At 39.6% G+C, this 20,426-nt stretch overlaps 4 protein-coding genes and 4 non-coding genes across 13 annotated transcripts; 1 reads left to right on the top strand and 7 right to left on the bottom strand.

The window, feature by feature from the left end:
- Window positions 1-2: 2 nt before the first annotated feature.
- On the bottom strand, window positions 3-3,572 carry rpl4 (ribosomal protein L4). Its single transcript, XM_017405869.2, has 10 exons — window positions 3,488-3,572; window positions 2,700-2,871; window positions 2,489-2,595; window positions 2,138-2,276; window positions 1,727-1,851; window positions 1,094-1,223; window positions 799-955; window positions 506-589; window positions 199-319; window positions 3-119 (listed from the first exon to the last, which is right to left on the bottom strand). The coding sequence occupies exons 1-10, from the start codon at window positions 3,488-3,490 to the stop codon at window positions 48-50; spliced, it is 1,110 nt and encodes a 369-aa protein (XP_017261358.1). The 5' UTR covers window positions 3,491-3,572; the 3' UTR covers window positions 3-47.
- LOC112450201 lies at window positions 400-467 on the bottom strand. The gene has a single exon (XR_003038743.1). It is a non-coding gene; the product is annotated as a small nucleolar RNA SNORD18 (small nucleolar RNA).
- LOC112450200 lies at window positions 662-732 on the bottom strand. The gene has a single exon (XR_003038742.1). It is a non-coding gene; the product is annotated as a small nucleolar RNA SNORD18 (small nucleolar RNA).
- On the bottom strand, window positions 1,921-2,021 carry LOC112450202. Its single transcript, XR_003038744.1, has one exon. It is a non-coding gene; the product is annotated as a small nucleolar RNA SNORD16 (small nucleolar RNA).
- LOC112450203 lies at window positions 2,337-2,435 on the bottom strand. Its single transcript, XR_003038745.1, has one exon. It is a non-coding gene; the product is annotated as a small nucleolar RNA SNORD16 (small nucleolar RNA).
- Window positions 3,540-9,440, top strand: zwilch (zwilch kinetochore protein). Of its 2 annotated transcripts, XM_025003779.2 has the most exons (19): window positions 3,540-4,159; window positions 4,272-4,314; window positions 4,410-4,502; window positions 4,774-4,895; window positions 4,977-5,167; window positions 5,283-5,362; window positions 5,440-5,595; window positions 5,715-5,786; window positions 5,872-5,965; window positions 6,058-6,110; window positions 6,208-6,310; window positions 6,400-6,479; window positions 6,581-6,737; window positions 6,817-6,845; window positions 6,931-7,067; window positions 7,166-7,261; window positions 8,726-8,841; window positions 8,935-9,061; window positions 9,266-9,440. In XM_025003779.2, the coding sequence occupies exons 1-18, from the start codon at window positions 4,110-4,112 to the stop codon at window positions 9,021-9,023; spliced, it is 1,761 nt and encodes a 586-aa protein (XP_024859547.1). In that variant the 5' UTR covers window positions 3,540-4,109; the 3' UTR covers window positions 9,024-9,061; window positions 9,266-9,440. The 2 variants fall into 2 exon arrangements, with proteins under 2 accessions (XP_024859547.1, XP_017261359.1); XM_017405870.3 differs by having other exon boundaries at window positions 8,935-9,440.
- On the bottom strand, window positions 9,213-15,593 carry lctlb (lactase-like b). 5 transcript variants are annotated; one of them, XR_005233689.1, is made up of 16 exons: window positions 15,369-15,590; window positions 14,565-14,787; window positions 14,315-14,475; window positions 14,142-14,229; window positions 13,946-14,055; window positions 13,733-13,861; window positions 13,518-13,613; window positions 13,376-13,430; window positions 13,144-13,305; window positions 11,880-12,157; window positions 11,648-11,774; window positions 11,366-11,565; window positions 11,198-11,261; window positions 10,869-10,942; window positions 9,952-9,996; window positions 9,703-9,765 (listed from the first exon to the last, which is right to left on the bottom strand). XR_005233689.1 is itself a non-coding variant. In XM_017405873.3 (15 exons), the coding sequence occupies exons 2-15, from the start codon at window positions 14,689-14,691 to the stop codon at window positions 9,650-9,652; spliced, it is 1,758 nt and encodes a 585-aa protein (XP_017261362.1). In that variant the 5' UTR covers window positions 14,692-14,787; window positions 15,369-15,589; the 3' UTR covers window positions 9,213-9,649. The 5 variants fall into 5 exon arrangements, 4 of the variants coding, with proteins under 4 accessions (XP_017261362.1, XP_017261360.1, XP_037834002.1 ...); XM_017405873.3 differs by lacking the exon at window positions 10,869-10,942 and having other exon boundaries at window positions 9,213-9,765; window positions 15,369-15,589; XM_017405871.3 differs by lacking the exon at window positions 10,869-10,942 and having other exon boundaries at window positions 9,650-9,765; window positions 14,565-14,751; window positions 15,369-15,593.
- Window positions 15,594-15,767: 174 nt separating this feature from the next.
- Window positions 15,768-17,931, bottom strand: snapc5 (small nuclear RNA activating complex, polypeptide 5). The gene is made up of 4 exons (XM_017405876.3): window positions 17,771-17,931; window positions 17,339-17,460; window positions 17,173-17,253; window positions 15,768-16,438 (listed from the first exon to the last, which is right to left on the bottom strand). Exons 2-4 carry the CDS (start codon window positions 17,426-17,428, stop codon window positions 16,241-16,243), a joined length of 369 nt encoding a protein of 122 aa, XP_017261365.1. The 5' UTR covers window positions 17,429-17,460; window positions 17,771-17,931; the 3' UTR covers window positions 15,768-16,240.
- Window positions 17,932-20,426: the final 2,495 nt, after the last annotated feature.

Here is a 20,426-nt window from a genome sequence, read left to right as displayed (position 1 = left end):
GCTTTTGAAACAACTGATTTATTTACTGAACTCCAGTCTTTTTAGCTTTATGCCTTGGGTTTAGCAGCTGCTGCCTTCTTTGCAGGCCTTTTCTTGGGCTTCAGCATCTTAGCCTTGATCTGTAACAAAAAAAACCCCATCATTAACCATCAGGTTTTACTTCTACCTTAATATGTTTTCTAAGTACAAACGACTTACAGCAGGGTCGTGCTGCAGGATAGCGCGACGTCTTGCTGTCTTGGCGTAAGGGTTCAGTTTGAGCATGATCTTCAGATTCTTCAGAGGATTCTTCTTCAGGACTCTGCGGTCGATCTTCTTGCTGCAATGAGAAGAAAAACCAGGCTTAATTTAAATGACTGCTAAACTGTTTTAGAACTGATTCACTTTTTTGCTTTTGCATTGCTCAGAACTTCAATAACAATCAGGGTTCAGAAACACGGACCTGAAGTGTAAACTCATCATAGCCACAACTAGTTACGGACAGCGTGTATACATGGATACGTACACGGGTGCGCGTAGAGCTTTCTGGATCTCCTCGCTCTTCAGAATCCTGCTCAGGTCTGTGTTTGTCATCTTGTGCATGGGAAGGCTGAAAACAAAAAGCATCAACTTTAAACTCCTGACAAATAAAAACAGCGACGTCACTACTTTAGCTTTGTTTTAACTCAGAACTTCGGCAAATATCACATAGTTCAAAAACACGGACCATGAAGTGGAAGCTCATCACTGTGATGTACATGTACAACATACAGTATGCTGTGACTTGTGCTACAGATTACACGCTGCTTAAATACTCACTTGTAGTCGACCTTCATGGTGGCAGGTTTGCGCCAGGTGCCGTACAGCTCGTCCAGCTTGCGGAAAGCGCTTTCAGTCCAGATGCAGAATCGTCCAATGTGACCACCGGGAGCAAGCCTCAGGAGGTTCAGTTTGTTCACGTTCTGCAGAGTGATGCCTGCAGAATGCAGCACAAAAATCAAACACTTACAAACTAAGTAATTTGAAAACATGTTTTGTGTCATTCACCGTGCTGCAATGATTTAAATATCATGCTTCCTGAGCATGGTCATTTTATGTGATTCATGTAGCTCACCTGGAATATTTCTGAAGGCTTTGGTTAAACCAGTGTCTTGGTTGTAGATGATGCATGGCCCTTTACGTTGGATCCGTCTGCGATTTCTCATTTTACCCTTACCAGCACGCATGCGCTGAGAGGCGTAGACCTGGAAACACAATTTTTTATAAAGCACTCAGAAAAATACATTTCACATGACAAAAACTAAACCCTAACCACTGATACAAATTTAACTGTTTCCAATCTATTCTTAGACTAGTACAAACAAAGCTATTGAGTTTTCAGTGTTACATTTAATAAATCACAAAACTGGTGTCAATTAACACTGAGCGTATGTTTTAGCACGTCTAATTTTAGCTAAAAATGTTGGTAAAAAAACAACAACTTTAGGTTACCATCTACAAAAAGCTACAAAGTAAAATCTTTTGTACACAGATGAACATGTAAAAGTTTTAAATCTAAAGTCAAAAGTCATGTATAGTTCTGATACAAGGACTGAGGGAGTTCTAAGCTGCAAAAGTCCACAAACAAACCTGTGACATTGTACATCCAAATTGTCATTTTTCATGACTACAAAACAAAACAAACAAAAAAAAAAAAACAGACAACTGTCTAGAAAATCTATGTTGACTAACTTTAATCTGCTTTTACCTTCTTGATGTCATTCCAGGCCTTGAGCTTCTTGAGCAGGAGCACTGCCTCCTTGGTCTTCTTGTAGCCCTCAACTTTGTCTTCAACCACTAATGGGACTTCAGGGATTTCCTCGATGCGATGACCTAACAAACAACAGCTTCATGTCATTGAAGAATATTTACAAGGAAAGTGTTGACTGTATTGCCCGAGTTTGCTCAGACTTTAACACACATCAATACTCTGTGACAGCTTAATAACAGCAGGCAACTGTCACTGTTCACAGGTCTCAGACGCAAATTACACCATCACAGCAAGTCAAATCTGGATCACAATCCATTACCCCTACAAAAACGTATGCCCAAAACACTTTGTAGTATTTCTAAAACTCTTTCTGTTAATTTTGTATTAATATGTAAACTGGAAACTTACCCTTAGACATGACAAGTGCAGGGATGGCTGAAGCAGCCAGGGCAGAGCAGATGGCATAGCGCTTCTGGGGCGTGTTGATCCTGCGGTGCCAACGGCGCCAGGTTTTGGTGGGGGCAAACATGCGACCACCACGGCACATCTAAAGCAAAGTCAAGGAAGTCTTGACACCAAAATACCAAATACCGGAGCACTTATTGCCTGCTCAGACTCAATATTCAACAGCCATCTGAGCCAGCATATGACAGTAGGCATTCTGTCACTGGTCACAGAGTCAGACGCAAATTACACCATCACAGCAAGTCTGCACACAGCTCACAAAAGAGTTTAGGAAGTGTGATAAAAAAAGGATACGTTTCCAAAAGCACCCTGGCCAGATCGGTGAGTGCCACCACCTCTAACACGGGGTATACGGGCTACAGCTCTTCCCGTTCCCCAGGACTCTGCACTAGTCTGGTGGCCTGAAATACACAGACACACATTAGACTCAAACACACAATACGGTACAAAACATAACCTATAATCATTCATAATGACATCATGGATTAATATGACAGACACTCACCTGCCAGTTCGCTGACAGCATAAGGCTGGCGACTGTTCTTGCGCATGTTGGTGTGAACAAAATTCACAACATCAGGGCGAATGGGGGCCTTGAACACAGCAGGCATGACTACATTTTTGCCTGAAGATTCTCCTTTCTCGGAATACACCGAGATGAGAGGTCGGGCACAGGCCTGAGGGCGAAACAACCACAATCTTAAGATTTCATATAACATATGTGCAACTGGATACAAACTTATGAATAAAGTTTGTAAGCAATTTCTACAGCTCTTACTGTTACGATTTAAAAACGTTCAATAATGGCTATTCGCGATTATTCTGTGCTACAATTACATTTAAACGCATTCAACTTAGTTTTGATCAAAGTTCTCAATTAAAACAGCACAAAATATATGGATGCTGGTATTAGCTTAGCACGTCCCTGCTATCATGGCTTGCTCGGGGTTTACCGTGATCGTAAATTTTAAGTATATCCTAAAACGAAACAAATGCCACGCAAATGCAGGAGTTAGGGTCAGGCTCGTTAAAATCATAACCACTATAAAAAAAGATATTGGGTTAGCGAGCTACGAAGCAACTCGTACACGTGTGACTAGGCTGAATCGCTCGTCTAAAATGGCTCCTCGTGTTAGCTTCTCTAGCCAGGAGCATTAGGTTGTCTGTTCATTCGACTTTAAAAATAACATCCTAAACAAGTCAAACTTTTAGATTTTCATCTAAATGCACAAGATAAAGTGAAAAAGACGTGTTATGTCAGACATGCTAAGTCATATGTCCGTGATTTCTCACCATTTTCGGTAGTTATTTTTCGGCTCGCCGGGAACCACGCTCCACTCGCTATGGCGGCCACAGTAAAAAGGAAGTTAGTAAATCACCCGTGATCCTATATGCCTCCGCCTGACAGAAAACCACTTCCGTTAACAACATTTTGATATTTTTTCGAGCTAACCTCGTACTAATTGTATTGAAACCCCAGAAAATATGAGCTACAACTATTAGTATGAAACATCTCTAAATAAATCGACACGAAACGATTAAAACTGCGTTTTGCGGTTGGGACTATATTTTCCCTCGAGCCTGGCGCAACATCTTTTTACGTCAACGGAAAAACCGAACTACTTTCCTTTTTTAATCTTTCTAAAATAACAGTATATTTTTTATAACATGTATTGTTCATTTGAGTAAAAGATTCGTAGCATTTTTAAATGTAATAACAACAATATTGTTTGTTTTAATTAAATTTTTACTCGATTTATACGATGACCTGTGACCTCATGTCGTCACCGTTTGAGTTAGCGCGCGAGCGTCTAAATACAATCGTTAGCATAAAGTTTGTTTAGCGTATTTTTTTTTTACCTTTTTGCCTTCATATTTTTGGTCTAATATACTAAAGCTAGAATCCAATTTTGGAATGGGCTCAAAGGTGATATCTAAGGCCGAAGAGTTTTTAAATATTTGTCGGTGAGTAGCGTCAATTTACTAAACTCCAGCTGAAAGAAAATGTTTTTTTTATCAACCTATTTACAGCTTATTCCTAAGATTAAGTTGCTTGTATTCGTGTGTTTTGTTCTAGATCTCTTCAAGAGAAGGAAAGCAGTGATTCATGTTTATATGAGGTAACTTTTTTTCACCCAAAATATGCGTCCCAACTCTTATTAAACAGAGTTTAGTGTGTTTTTGCATGATTATCAAAATGTATGTCGCCTTTTAGGAGGACATCCAGATCTTAAAGACTAATGGAGACAAAATTGCTGCAGTAAATTTATACTGTGGCAACCAGACAGTGTTTGTCTGTGAAAAAGCTGTGAGTATTTTTTTAGTCCTGTCAGAGCTCAGCTGTCTTTGTTTGATTTGCAGATGTGTTTTTGCTTAACTTTGTTGTGCTCAAAAGCTCCACATGATTTGTGAAAAGGGCTTAATGCAACTTTAAAACGATTTGGTTGTCACCTAAATGAACACTAATGGATTAACAACTGTGTCCTGGCAAATCTACATAGACCTGAGCCTGATAGGAATTAGTCCACATTGTCTGATTTCACTTACACTTTGGTAACTTTCACCTCATATTTTGATAGGTTCCAAAATTAAGTGAACCAAATGATGAACAAGGGATGGAGACCATCTCTGATGCTGATGATGGTTGTGATGTTCTGCAAACAGAACAGGGACCACAGCCGCTTACAGTCACCAAAGCAAGGTGAACAATGGTAACAATTTACATTTCTTTGAAATGAGGTTGCATGTCTAATAAACCACCTTTTTTTTCCTTTTCATATAGACAGCTGCTGTCTTTGTACACATTATCTCAAAACTCTGGCGTGTCAGCCGTGGACAGCAGTTTTGTTTTGCACCCTCTCTGGGTCCGATGCGACATGTCTGATCCTGCTGGAACAACTTGGTTCGGTGCTGAACCAGTCAGCGTGGGAAATAAAGTGACTGGTGTCAAATTGTACTCCGTAACCTGCAAAGGTACATCTTAGACTCCTTTGAGTATTATTATACCATTATTCTGAGACGTCATTAAACACCAAATATCTGTTGTGTGGTTTTGACACTTGTCTTTACTGGCCTTTTATATTGTAAGGTTCTACTGTGGACAAACGATCTTTCCCAACCTTAGAGGAACTGAAACAAGAGCATAAGAAAAGACATAATCTACCCTCAGTAAGACAGTGTGCGTTCTCTTATGCTCATCAACAAGGATGAGTACGTATTCACCTTTAATTGTCAATATGTTACAGATGGGGGTTAAAGGAAATGCCAGGTTCAGCTTGTTTGGCTCCACTGTTCTTGAAAACACCATCATTGAGTCGCAGAGCAGTGTGACCGTGGATTTCAAATGGAGTCATGTGGAGAGCGTGCTTGAGGATCCTCCTTTATCCTCGACAGCAACACTGGTGAGCGGCAACCATCCACACCTAAAACATCATATTTATTGTGCTTCACTTTAGAAGTGGTTACTCTGTGAGATAACAGGAACAGGATTCCTACCTTGTGTGTCTTTGTTCTCATGCAGAATATTAAAGTTTCCAGTGGAGATATGAGGAGCCCAATGTTTGAGATGTACAGGGAGCTGGAGTTTCTTCAGGTCTGTGTTTTGTCGTAATTTAGGATTATAGTAACAACAAATATTTCAACAACTAACTAAATATGTCAGGGTTCTGGTATTTCAGACTCTTGCAGATTGTTTGAAAACCGGTGAGACTGAATGGCTGGAACCTTTGGAAAGCACTTCAGCTGTAAATTTGACTAAGGCCTACCTTGAAGGTGTCCTGTTCAGTAAAATCAGTACACATTCAACATGCTAAAAAGCTAGCACACAGCTAAGTGCACTGTCTCTCTTTTCATCCTTCTCGCAGAACTTCAGAACACCGCACAAACATCACAAGATCAGGTTGCAAAAACAGCAGAGGTATGATAATGTTTAAAACAAGGGCTGTAGCTCAAATGTATTTCATTTAGAATAATAACTTTGACCTTTTTGTTGTTGTTGTTGTGTCTTGTTGAAGACCACAAAGCTGAAGTCTGAGACAGACCCTCCCATTTTCAACTGTTTCTTGGAAAGAGGCAATTTGGATTTTGTGGAACAGCTGTGGATTCGGTTAAGAAAAAGTATTATTTGTTTTGTTGTTAAGGAAACTTGGATTTATATGCGACTTTACCGGAAGTCATAGTCAACCATTTTTTTCTTTCTATAACAGGCGTGACTTCATACGAGGACGTCAGAGACAGTTTGAAGTTGGTAATCGAAGCTCTAAGATACAACGATATCAAGCCCTGGGTATGAAGCGCTCGGATATTGACAGCTGTTCACACAGAAGATGTACACCTTTGAGTGTGACTGATTTATTTATTTATTTTTTTTAAATCTACTTCCTGAAGATTCATAGAGACAGCAGCAGCTCGCTCAGTAAACTCATTCTGCAGTCCTACCACCAGCAGATAGATCACGTCTCTCTCACAGATGTCACCCCCATTATCATGCTACTGGAGATGGGTCTGGACAAGATTAGAAAAGATTATATCAACTACCTGATTGGTAACTTTTTGATCGTTTTTAAGTTCTGTGTATAACTCAGATAGTTATTGTGAAATACTGATGGCTTTTTATCTCCCAGGTGAAGAACTGACAACTTTAAACCACTTGGTGAGCTGAATATGTTGTTTTTTTTTGTGTCATTTAACAATACATCTCAGACTAAACAAAGTACTGAGAGCAATTTGCTCCACAGTCTTACTTCCTGAGCACGGAGGTTGATCTGCAGGAGCAAGTTGTCCGACTTCGAAAACTGCACCACCTGCTGGAGATAATTGTGACCTGTGGAACATTCCTGGCTTTGCCCTACGACCGCCTCTTTCTTCTCACGCAGTAAATCTTGACTTTGTGTATATATGTATATATTTCAGAATGCATGATTATCAAGCTCATTTTAAATAAACATCATGTTTTGTTTTTTTTTCCTATAGATCATGTTTGCAACACTACAAAACGTCACCATACGATGAGGAACGAGAGTTCAAACTCCAAATCAAACCGGCCCTGATCAGCCATTTGTATCAGAAGTAAGGAATACAACTTTATGTTCGCTATGTCAAAAGAGGAAACTATGATATTTGAACTAACATTTGTGTTTCTAACACATATTAGAAAATTATCCAGAAGGGAAGACAGACTGAGACTTTGAGACTTTCTCTTCCGATCATTTAAATTAAATTTTACTTGGGAAATAAACCTACTGTTAATTGAAAATGACAAACAAAACAACATTTGTGTTAGGCTGTTTGGCAAAATGAGGAGAATGCTGTCTGTTTTGTAGCCGAGATTCAGTTTACAGGTGCTGCATTTAGCCTTGTTTATGAGTTTTAGTGTGTGAAGTTCTTTGTACACAGTTTTCCTTTGTGACCTTGCGTTTTTAGCCTGACCCAACATATTCAGACCCAAGAAATTGCCCATTCCTTTCTTTTAATGCAGTATCATTTACAGGGCTAATCATATGATACATTTGAAATTAGTAGCAGTCAAGCTTGTCTGTAAAATGGTCCATGCCGATCCTTTTAGATTGTACACAGAAAAGTGTACCAACTATAGCCCAGAAAAACAAGGTAATAGTTCCTGAATGCAACTCTAAGTAGGTCTATTTTACATGTTTTATTCACTTTGTTTTCTTTTTGGAGATGAAATTTTAGACCTGAGTTATTGTTAAAACCATAACTGAGTTTTACAACACCTAACTAATGCTGGTTTTTATTCCATTCCTAAACTAACGCACAGCTACCTGAGTGTTGCAAAACAAAAATTGTTTTTAGCATAAAAGGTTAAAAATGTGAGTTGATCATAGCAATGTAATAAATCTTATTAGCAGTGTCAGAAAATGTACAGTGTCCCTAAAAGTGAAAGGATGATTTTTTAAAAATTTTTTTAGAACACAAGCAGAGGTTTAAACCAATATGTTCAAGTTTAGACCTGATATTTGAAGTAAAAGCAGAACTTTTACCAGTGTAACGACCAGAAACCTGCAGGAGGATCTAATTAATTCAGACTAAAATGATCAATAAATTATGATTTAACCACTAAGGCTCAGAAAGTGTCAGGCAAAAACCTCATGTCTCCGTTTTTTTGCATAAATCAGCTCTACTTGTCACCCTCCCATCTGTCTGCGGTTGTGATGGCTAATAAATAAAAAGTGTCAAAAGGAGCTTGTGATCACAGTTTATTTAGTCGAAAAGAAAGATTTTTTCCCTTTTTGCATTTCCTTTTAAATTGCCTTTTAAAAAAAATACTATGATTCTGCATGCTGACAATATGCAAAGAGGGGGGAAAAAAAGCAAAAGCTGTAGAGTTTTGTTTTGTAGTTTGATGAGGGGAAAAATAGATGAAATATTAACAGAAGTTTAATTTTATTAATCTATATGACTCACTTTGCTTTTAGCTTAGTTTATTTTATTGCATTCTGGACTTATTAACACAATATTCGACGGAGCGTGGGTGAGACGAGCTCTCATGATGTTTGTGGATCTTCTCCTCAGAGAGCATCCAGTAATGTGGGGGGTAGAGGTATCCAGCGGCCACGGTCCTCGTGAGGTGCGGACCTCCTTCCAGCTTAGTGACAGACCGCTGGTCGACCACGTCGTCTTTGAAACAGGTGATTTGCAAGTCCCGTTCAAACTATATTGGCGGGTTAACGTCAGCTTAACGTAAAGTAAAGATAACTTTGCTTTGTGTTTGTTTTTTTTAGATTACCCAAATGAAACGGTCAACGGGGACACTGAGGAGCCCGCTTTCTTTTCCACCATGGTGTGCTGCAGCCTCGTCAGCTTCACCTGAGTTTACAACGTGCACAACAACTACACAACGAAGTACATGTTAGTATTTCATATTCTCATTAGCAATTAACATGTTTAGAAATACTACCGTAATAGTGCAAGCCAAATTCATTTAAACCACTTAAAAGTCTAAATAATACACCATACGTTTTTTTGTTTGGATGTTGTTAGTGTTAATAAATTTCAGCTGTTTTTTTTTTTTTTTTTTACCACATTTAATTTATTAACACGTTTCCTGTTCAGGATGGTGGTTGGAAGGGGATTTCTGCCAAGTTCTGTTTAATCCAGATAAAACCCACAGTAGATCAAATGGGTTATTTGCAACAACAGTATTCTACAGCAGCAATCTCATGTGAGAAAAAGAAAACGGGAAAATCTTACACGTTGCAAGTGAATAAACAGTTTGTCTGCATTTAAATCCAACATCTCTGGCATATTTTTTTTTAATCTTCTTAGCAAACACTGTATACACACCAAAATTAGTCACGTCAGTAATCCTCTTTAAATTCACCTCAAAAATTGTGTTCATGCTTACACAAAAACTATTAAAGAAGCGCTGCACTTCCACTGCATGCTTTCAAGTGTGTACAGACTGTGTGTCGGCGCTTGCAACTGTAAACACACGGTCTAGTTCTTCCTTCGCAGCAGGAACATGAGGAAGATGGCACTGAGCAAAATACAGAGCGTGCACACCGTGGGAACGACGATCTCCGTTACCATCTCCATGTGGCTCGTCAGCGGGTCTGCAAAACACACACACACACACACACACACAAATACGCTCGTCACAAACGTCCACGAGCTATCAAACAGCGCAGACACGGTTCATAAAGCGAGCAAGAGTGCTCAAGCACAGCACTCAAAGGGTTAACATTTCTCACCTAAATAAAAATCATATTTTATCTAATTCATCGCGAGCGGTTCCTTACCATGTATAAGTCTTAGAATATTGGCAGCAGTACTCCGCTGTTCCTCTAATGAAAGAAGAGAAAGTACTTAGAAGTGATTGCCGACACTTTAACCCTTTGAGAACTGCACGCAGGTACTGGGAGGATTTTAGAAAACAGCAGCAACATGTGTGTAGGCAAGAAAACTGTTAAAATCTAAAGCGCTTAAAATATACGCAGTCAGCAAAACTCAAGCTTGCTAAGTCGGGGGCCTGACTTAAAAATTAAGATGCTCTTTGAGCAAGTTTCCAGAGCAGGGATCCCCAAAGGGCAGACCGCGGTTCAGTTTTGGACCCAAATTAAGTCTTTTCTAAACCCAGATCGGCTTTTAAAGTTCAGTAAAATTAATAATAACATATGTATATATTTATACTTGTGCACATTCTGCCTTATTTACAGTAATTTATTTTAGGCAGAGCAGCTTTTTAAGCATTAATGGTATTTCATTTTAGGTGACACAGCTTTTCTCCAATTTGCAGTCATTTATTTTAAGCGGCAAAGCTTTTCCCACATTTATGGTAATTCCCACGCATGAAAAAAACAATATGGTGAGGGAAGAAAACTATCAAAAAAAAATAAAAATATAGGAAATTTTCTTTAGGTGGACCTTGTTGAATTTTAATTAAAGACCACTTGTCGAGAGATATGCTTATTGTTTGTTTGTTTATGTTAAAGTTGATGTAAAATTAAGAAAAAGAGATTGAAGTATGCATATTAGAATTAAGAGGCTGTAAATTAGAAAAGTGTTGCCTGTCAGACACCAGACGTACCGGCCTGTTTTCAAGCCATGACTGTTAGTGTAAAGCTGCAGATGCTTCAGTCGGTTAGTCAGATTTTTAACCACACAGTCACAAAGCAAACGAAAAACGAATGCAGCGACAGTCAGATGAGATATGTACCCAGAGGTTCTAAACTTCATCATGCACTGGCCAAACCTTTGGCCTTTCTGCATGTTCCTTGGACTCTCTTCTAGCTGGAGGGGCAAACAAAGAAGATATCTCAGGTATTCTGCAGGAATGGCTTTGGTTTTTACATTTCTACCAATCTTTCTTTTTTTTTTTCTAATAACTTAAATGTGCTCTCAAGTGAACAGAAACAAACCCAATTGTTATAATAGTATTTTTTTTTTGTTGATTTGTTTTATATTTATTTAAGCTAGAATCTTAATTTGTTTACCCCAGCTAGTTGTTAACCTCATTCCACTGACAAACTTAGAAGATAAACTGACCTGCAGCTAATAGCTGATTACTAGAAGAACATGTCTCCACGGCCTTCCTCCTCCAGTTTTCAACCTGTCGGCGATCCCAAATCAATCAAACCAAATTATTAGAAGAAAGAACGGAAGGTGTGTGTGTTTCGAAATGGAAATCTTGTCAACCAGACGAGCGTCTTTCACCTCTCTCTGATTGGGAAATCCATTGGAGCTGATGACGCGTTTGTAAAACTGGACCGAAGCTTTGGGATAGCGAGGCTTGTTTTTGTTCCTGAAGTCCACGTAGTACAAGCCGAACCTTTCAGAGTACCCTTCATCCCACTCAAACTTGTCCAGCAGGGACCAGGCTGTGTAGCCCTTCACGTTGACCCCGTCTCTGACAGCTGGGAGACACAAAGAGAAATGTGAGGAGAGTTTGGGTTGAACTCTGCTTTTTTTTTTTTTTTTATCTGTGAGATCCATCACCTTTTAGCATCTCATTGATGTAGTCTTTAAAATACTGTATCCTCCACTCGTCACACAGCTCTGTGCAGGACATCTTTTCAGAGACTCCGTTCTCCGTCACATAAATCATTGGGTTTCCATACTGAGTCTGCAGGCGGAGCAAAGCGATGCACTATAACCAAAGCTGCGCTCCGCAAAGGTTACTTTAAACACAGCAGGAAAACCATCTTTGCGCTACTGCGCAGTGAGTCACCTTGACGAAGTTTAGCAGACGTCTGAAACCCCAGGGCACGGAGTAGAGCCACTCTGATCCGGGATCGGGCCAGCGCGGGTCAACCAGCTCAGCCAGGTCACGGTCGGTGAAGTAGCTGGTCCCGCTTCGGCCCGGCGGGCTGCCCTTATGGGTGATGTAGCGCGTGGTGAAATGGCCGATGCCAAGGAAGTCGCAGGTCCCCTTAATGTAGCTCTTCTCCTGTGGAGAAAACGAGGGCAGGCGAGACGTCCCCAGTCCCTGTTGGACACTCTTCCTTCCTGCGCACAGTTACAAGAAGGGTTTAGTTAATTCCTCTGTAAACAATAATATAAGATAAAAGGCCACTGGACAGATTTAAATGAAACTTTAATAAGTAATCTGTGGATGTACCTCTACAACTGATTAACTTGGAGTCAAACCAATTTAAGACTGGCGCCGCAGCTAAACAACCATGTCCAACACAGAAATGACTTTAACTAACTCAATTTCACATATTGAGATAAAATCTGATATAATAGTTGAGTCATTAACAGCACATACTCTGAATGAGACATTTTGCGATATTGTGTAATATTGCGCGTAACATTATTTGTCACGGTTTGACCCCAAAAGTTAATCAGTTGTAGATGTACATCCGGCAGTTAATGCTCAAGTTGTAATCAAAGATCTAGCAATGAGTAGCACTTATATGTGTTGTTGTAAATGACTCTCAGCTACTACAACAACAAAGATTAGTACAATATATGTAAAATCAACGGGATTATTGCAGTTTTTGTTTTCTAAGGTCAATTGTTTTTGAATTCCGTTAAGTCCAAAAGTACATAAAATGATTGTTTTCTGAAAGTTTATTTAAAATCTGACCACTGATTCATGAGATATTTCGCTAAGAAACAGTATTAACTCCAAATAGTTAATGGCAAAATTCTAAACTGAGATCTTTTCACAATCTCTTAGCGCTCAGAGTAGGTGTTGAGGATCAGTCTCAGCTACTACCACACAAACCTTTAGGTCAAAACCTATGAAACTGACTTGAGTTAGTAATTTCTGTGTAATTTCTGGCGGCGATTTGAATCTTGACTTAATAAGTTAGTTAATGTACATCCAATGATTACTTTCTGAGAGTTTCATTAAAATCTGTCCAGTGGTTCATGAGATATTTTGCTAACAGACAGCCACACATGCGTGTACATGGGCTAAAAACATTATTGTCTTATACACTAGATTCACTTTTCAGCAGTGGGCGATAATTAAGCGTTTAACTCACCAACAAAGTCCTTCATCACCTGAGGGTAGTCTCCATGGAAGACGGGTGTGGCGAACCAGCCCAGGTAGAACTGGACGTATCTCTCAGCTGCTTCGATGTCTTTCTGGCTGCTGATGTCCACCGGCTCGCCCCAGTCCCCCGACAAAGAGATGCCAACCAGACCTGCGGAGGAGCACAGCGGTTCTCACCAGCTCCGACTTCCACTGCAGGGTGAACATGGAGCCTTATTTACCTTGTTGTTTCCCCCTCCACTGTGTGTCGTAAGTGTGCCAGACTTTAGCATGTGCCTAATATGGAAAACATTTACATTACTAATTACTGAGCAACTCATTTCTCTCAGGTCTTGATAGTCAAACACATCTGCAGCTTCCTGCCTTTATCATGTGATGCGCAGCTCTGTAAGCGCCCGTTCCTCTGAGCCTCAGCCCCGGAGCGTGCTCTCCTGTTTCGTAGCCCTCGACGGCTACAGACTGTAATTAGAAATCAAAGAGGACCTGCTTTGAACTTAGGAGGCGGGCGAAACTCTTCCTGTGGCTCCGCAGAAACGTTTAGCGTTAGATTCATGTAAGTAAACGTATCGCAAGCCTACCCATGGATTGTTAAACGTGATCCAGTACTTCACTCGGCTGCCAAATCTCTCAAAGCACAGGTTGGCGAATTCATTGAAATGATTGATCATACTTATGTTCTGCCACCCACCATACTTCTCCTGTAGAACCTAGAAGATCAATAAAAATACAACATATTGTCCTAAAAGCCATCAAAATGAAAGTTATTGGTGGTCAGTGATATGCATACTAACCTGAGGAAGATCCCAGTGATACAGCGTAACAATGGGAGTGATTTTGTTCTCCAGTAGGTGGTCAATTAGTTCATCGTAATACTTTATTCCCTTTTCATTTATATGATCAGCTGCAAGGACGTGTCAGAGTTTGTATAAATGGAATCAAATGTGTCAATTTAGCTTCAAATAGTTTAAACAAGTAGCTGCCACTCACTCTTTACACCAGTGGGAATAATTCTGGGCCAGGAGATGGAGAAACGGTAATGGTTAAGCTTCAGCTCCTTCATCAGAGTTGTATCATCCTGTATGAATATACATGCATATCCATCTGTGTCCTCGCAACACATCCTCCTGATTTCTGCATATTTAAAAAAAAAAACATCCCACCTTGAATTTGTAGTAGCCCTCACAGGAGGAATCCCCAGTGTCATTTTGTTGGATTTTGCCCTTCTTGTGGCTGAACACGTCCCATATGCTCAATCCTTTTCCATCTTTGTCCCATGCTCCTTCTGTTTGATAGGCTGAACTTCCGGCACCCCATGAAAATCCTGAGGAAACACAGCAATCGCTCATCAGGTTCAGCCCGCACCGTGCCTGTATTTGGCCCTAGCGCCAAACGTCAAAGGATACTGTGTACCAGCTGGAAAAGTGCCATAATAGAAGGAGTCGTGGTTGTTCTTTGTCCAGTCGAAGTCCTCAGCCGCAGACAGATGCAGCACCAACACAAGCACATGGCACACACTGGCTGCACAGTGGGGCAGCATGGTAATCCAGAGTCTGCAGCACGGTTATCGTCCTGCTCTGCTCCGGTCCCTCGCTGGTGTCTGAAGAGACACGAGAACCATTCAGCATCTACTTACCTACAACAACAAAACACGCCATACACAAAGTAATAAACACACACACGCACACTTAGAAATATAACAGAGAAGAGCTTGCCAATAAAATTTGTTATCAAGTAGTCTGGAAGCATCCAGAGTGCTGGCCCACGGGGGGTCTCACGTCCCCTAATGCAAAGCCAAATGCCTCTTTTCAAACTCAATGGAGTGTGAGCTCATGTTGCTGAGGCAGACAGATCCTATACAAACTGTGGTTTTACCTCTGTAAGCAAAGCTAATGTTAGAGAGGTTGATACGTTTACTGTCCACAATCACATGACAATGGATGAACCATTCCACACCAATGAACACATATAAGAACTTTATCAGGTAAGTATAAAAAATTTAGCTCTCACTACTGTTTCCTGTGTGTCTCAAGGTCTTTATAATCTGATACATCTGCGGCCAAAGCATTATCACACACCTGTAACTGGAATATCAATATACAATCATATCAAAATACAACTAGAGGGGGAAAAAATGTGCCGTTATAATTTACACATTTGAAACAATGTTTTACACATAGACTAAATTACATTTTCACTAATTTTCCATCCAGTCACCTGTAAACTTTGAAGAGCGAAACCTGCTGCCAGCCTGGAAGCCAAGCCCAAATCCGTTGGCGTCTCCTGGGGCGGAGAGGATGTAAAAAGCTGGATGCGTTTAACGCAGCGCTCTTTGTCCCCCGCTGTAGCGCCACCCTTCTCCAGAGCCGTCCCTGCTGTCGGCGTGGAAAAGCTGACCTTATTGTGAGACCGGCTGTATTGTTTTAACTGTTTAGAAAACGCTGAACGGTTTTCTGGTGGAAAGTGTTTGCGCTGCAGTACCCGTTTGCCTGGGTCAGGTGAGGACACGAATTAACGAACTTAACGTTAACTTTATATTGAAGCAAGAAATCTGAAAAGCACACTCGTGTGCCAGAAAACACGCCAGAAGTCCAATTAAAAGTGAATGTTGCAGGAATCAGTGAAGAGAAGCTAATGCAAAACATTTATTTTGTGCTTACAGTTCTCATTGCATACATAATGCAGACATTTTCACTTCTTTTATGGCCCAGCCATAAATTCTCATTAGACACATCTCAACATCAAAATTTAGATTCTTAGGTGAAATCTTGCTTTGTTTTGTATCCTCAAAATGCACTAAAATGTGGAGGAAGCTACAGTAAAAGCACCTAATAATACTGCATACCAGTGTGACATTTCCCACAAACTTTCACACACACGACTAACATGGTCAGATATCCAGAGGACACAAATTAATTTAGGCAAAAACGAGCTCACTGCTATCACCACACACTACACTGTAACTGTTACGCCATTCAAATAAATTAATCAAATAAACCTATTTTTAAGTCATAATACTAATGAAATGGTGCGTGTTAACATGGAGTTCCTGTCCTCCTTCAGTGGCGTTAATACAGACGTCCTAATTCTCAGTAATCGTCTTCTTCCTCGTACTCCTCAGGCGCAAACTCAAGCTCGTTGTCATCTTCCTCTCCTTCCTCCTCTTCGTTCTCATCGTCATCCTCCTCTTCCTCCTCCTCCTCTTCTTCCATGACATAGTCTACGGCGGAATTCAACAGGAGTTTGGTTCGATTGATCTCGCTCTCATCGTCGAGGTTAAAGTTAACCTGGAGGGGAGAAATTAAAGACACATCAGTAAACAATTGTTATTAAACAGTATTAGGAATTAAATGCAAAAACGGAGCTAAAGTCAGTGTGAGAACATCGAGCAGAAGAAGACACTCTCTGCCGGCAAACATTTGAAGACATTTTCAAATTTAATCCTGATTTTTTTTCCTCCACCTGGTAGATAAATAGATTATCTGATGAAAAAAAAAGCCTCTTTAAAATATGGGGAAAAAAAATATCCCACAATTCAGTCTCTTAATTGGTTGAATGAAACAAGCTTTTATGGAACCAGAATTAAAAGTACTTAAAATAAAAGAAGCTCTTAAATTATAGTCATTGCCTTGAAATTCACTGTAATATTTTGTCCATTAATGATTACAAATATTTCACTTCACTTAGCAACACTACTAAAACAGAAACATTGTTACTTGGCAATGTCTTGTGAAAGCTGTAGTAAATATAAAGGGACTACATTACGTATAAATTATTTTACGGGTATTTTCATGTATAACGTTGAATTTGATGGGAAAAATGTATGTGTACTACAAAACACATTAATATAACTAACATACCTCGTGTTTTGAGTTGATTACTCAGAGTGACTGAATTTTTGTTTATATAAATGAAATCAATAAGACTGTTAGGTGTAAAAGAACCATCATATTATTGAGATTGCCATAATACAACTTGGCAGGTTAATGTGCCGACGTCCCCGCGCGTCAAGTATTTTTACCTCACTTTCAGGGGACAATCTTTGGGAGGCTCCTTCTTCTGTTTGAGCATTGATGATAGACTTCAGTGCTCCTTCTTCAAACTGGAACACAAAAAGAAAACCATTTATTGAGCAGGAATTTGAACAAAAAACCCACAAACGTGTCTATTTATGTGCCTAAACTCACCTTCAAGCGGTTGAGTTGGTCTTGTAGCATCACTTTGATTTTGAGGAGAGTCTCCTCTTCCTTTTTCAGCTCCTGTAAACGGCTGTGCATGTTTCCTGCTGCAGTCAGACCATTCCTAAAAACTGAAAGATTAGAAACACAGGTTGACGATTAAGTGTTTTATACATGCTGTGTTTACTGTTATAATAAGATATCTCAGCCCTAGTGTAACATTATACAGCATCTTTATTACATTTAGACTAATTTTGTCTCTAAAGTAGCGGTAGTACCTATGCGATATTTATTATTTACAGCAATAACATCTCATTTTACTAACAAAAGACAAATATATTCCTGTTTATAGAACTAGCTACTAGAAGAAAGCAGTTTCGTAAATGACGGAACCTTAAAAGAACAGTTTGTTTCCCCAAATAGTCAGTTTGAGAGCGTTACCTCTTTTTATTAACTCTGCCTAAAGCTTCATAGCACCATTGAAGTCGGTGAAACGCTGAATTTATGTTAAAGAGCTGGGCTTTTGTGCTACAACTACAGGCTACTAGCTAAAGTTTGGTTCCTGTGACGTCTATGCGGTCACATCCGGAAGTGTGGTGCTTTCAGGTGCTTACAGGAAACGTAGGTTTTTCCTCTCGGTGCTGGCAACACAGTCTGGATTGTGTAATAGAGCTGCCATATTTTAACTAGCCTCAATAAATAAATAACTTGGCTCTACAGCAACTATAAGCTCATGAGCCTGAGTAACAAACCATTTATATGTCATCTCTTCTTCACCTTCATTTAACATTTTCACAGGAATGCGCCGTTAACGTTCCTATGTGTTAAGTGTCAAAACAATCCAACATGAAAGTGAGCACTGAAAGGCAGCATTCATGATGGGAGACTGTGGAATATGGCGACATCTTGTGGCAATTCGACGGTTGTCGTCCGCTTGTTTTTCTCAACCGAGCTTTTCAGATAAGAAAGCGTAGTCGTGTATTTTATAAAGTCTCCCAGGCAGTAAAAACTAAAACCCGAGTTAAGGAAAAAGACTGAAGCATATTAGCTAAGGCGGTCACGGAGCAGTTTAGCGTACGAATTGAACGAAAGCAGCTGTTTTTGTTAACAATGGCCGTGCCTCTTTTTGCAGAGGTTTGAAGTGGCAGGTGACAACTTTACGGTGGTGGAAAGCTAATTAGTCGCACATGTAAGTTCACGGTTTGGCCTCACTTTTAAAACGCCGGGCCACAACACTGACTACTTTACCGCTGTATGTAGGTGTAAATTTGCTCTGTCTTAATCGTAATTATAGCCTAGTTTTATGACTGGAGAAGAAATCGAAGCCTTTTACCTCACGGTGTTGTAGGAATGCATTTACCAGAAGAATGAAGTTATGCAAGAACCTTTCCAGTATTGTCATGCAGATTCAGAAAGTGTTTACCCAAAGGATTGACCTGCCCCTCCTGTAAATATTCAGGCGTGTTGTACTTTATTTGCAGAGCAATAAGGTCCCACTTACCTCCCAAAACCTCCAACAGGAACAATAATTAAAAAGAAAAGACCCAGAAAAGTAGATAACAGACTCAATGAGAATTAGAATAAGTCCCATGTGGAACCCATTGATATGAACAAGATCTGACACATCTTTTAATCAGTCTTCAGAAATGTTTGAGGAGCTCATTAGCTCCTTTATAGGGTTTCTTCACTAAGTCCATCCAGATGTGTGTGTTGACAATCGTACAGGATGCATGAGAGAGCTGGGATACAAGCCTATAGGAGGTACATACCTTTCTCTGCTTACACACATGATAAGAAGACTAAAGCTGTGGGTTGTAGATTTGTCACATTTTCTATTTTTTCCATGTTTCTTTTTTTACTTATTTGGTGGTTTTACATTCTTTAGAGTCCTGGTGCCGGGATGGAGTTGATGAATGGGAACGATGCACCAGTCACAAAGGTTCGAGGACTCCTACATGGTCACAGAAAACATTGGCAGCACTGTGAGTAAGTCTTGAGTGCTCCTCGTGTGTCTTTATGTTTTTCTTCTAAGGAGCAGACTTTCTTGTAGTCTTTTAAAAGTGGCCTTAAGGGATATTTCTTCAGGCTTCTTCCTTTTTCCTTGTTTTTCTTTGGAAAGTCAGTTCAGTCATTTTCAGTCCAATACCTGACCATTTTCAGAAGGACTTTTTTTTTTTTTTTGTTTAAGCCACTTAACGTTGACCTTTGATCAGGCATTAGATGAACCAGTGTTGTGGCCGCACATAACAGGCAACCTTTCAAAGAGTCAATTAAAATCTTGGGGTTGCGGGTACTTTGTTACCAACAGCCTGTCAAAAAGACAGTCTGTTACCCTTTCTCTAGTTGAATGTATGAGAAAGACCAAAAATAACACAGTTTGACACATACAATCTTATTTTTGCTCCTAAAAATCTGTAGCCGATGAACTGAAGAATGATCTTCAGGTTTGTTCCTATTTCTTAAAGACATGACTTTCAGATATTCATCTGTTGGAGAAAGTGTTTTTTTAAGGACTGACAGTTCATTTGTGCAACACACTGCTCAGTACTGTATGTTGTCATGATCAGGTAGAAGGACTGCACAGAAAGTGAGTAAAAAAGCTGCCAAAGCCCAAAAACTTTGAAAGACTTTCATAAAGCCTGAAAAAACTATTGATCAAGCCCACTTTAAAATATTACAGGAAAGTCTGGCTCTTTGGAAAAAAAATAAAGATGTTTATTTAATTTTTAATTTTAGATTTTTTTTTAAACTTTTGCACAGTGCTAAGCTCATCGTAAAAAGTAAATACATATTTTTTTCTGTTGCAAGTTTTACCTATTTGGATAAAATAAAATAAACTGGTCTTCATGAGGTTTTAAAGTCAGGTGAATATAATCTCAGATGAACAACAAGACATGATGTATATTTCTATATTCAATAACAACAACAACAAAAAGCTAAAATGCAGAAGCAGTGTGTGAAACACAAGTCCATCATTGTTTTCTACATAACATTTAAGAATGTAAGTAGCACCAAGGCATTGCTTTTTAAAAGAAGTTATTAACTGATCATGATCAAGTGCAAGTTTTTCTAAAAACAGGAGTCTTTTGAGAAACTC

This window comes from Kryptolebias marmoratus, linkage group LG11 (assembly GCF_001649575.2).
Source record: "Kryptolebias marmoratus isolate JLee-2015 linkage group LG11, ASM164957v2, whole genome shotgun sequence".
Taxonomy (NCBI): Eukaryota; Metazoa; Chordata; class Actinopteri; order Cyprinodontiformes; family Rivulidae; genus Kryptolebias; species Kryptolebias marmoratus.
Note: the sequence above shows the minus strand (reverse complement) of the source record. Positions and strands in the feature narration are given on the sequence as shown.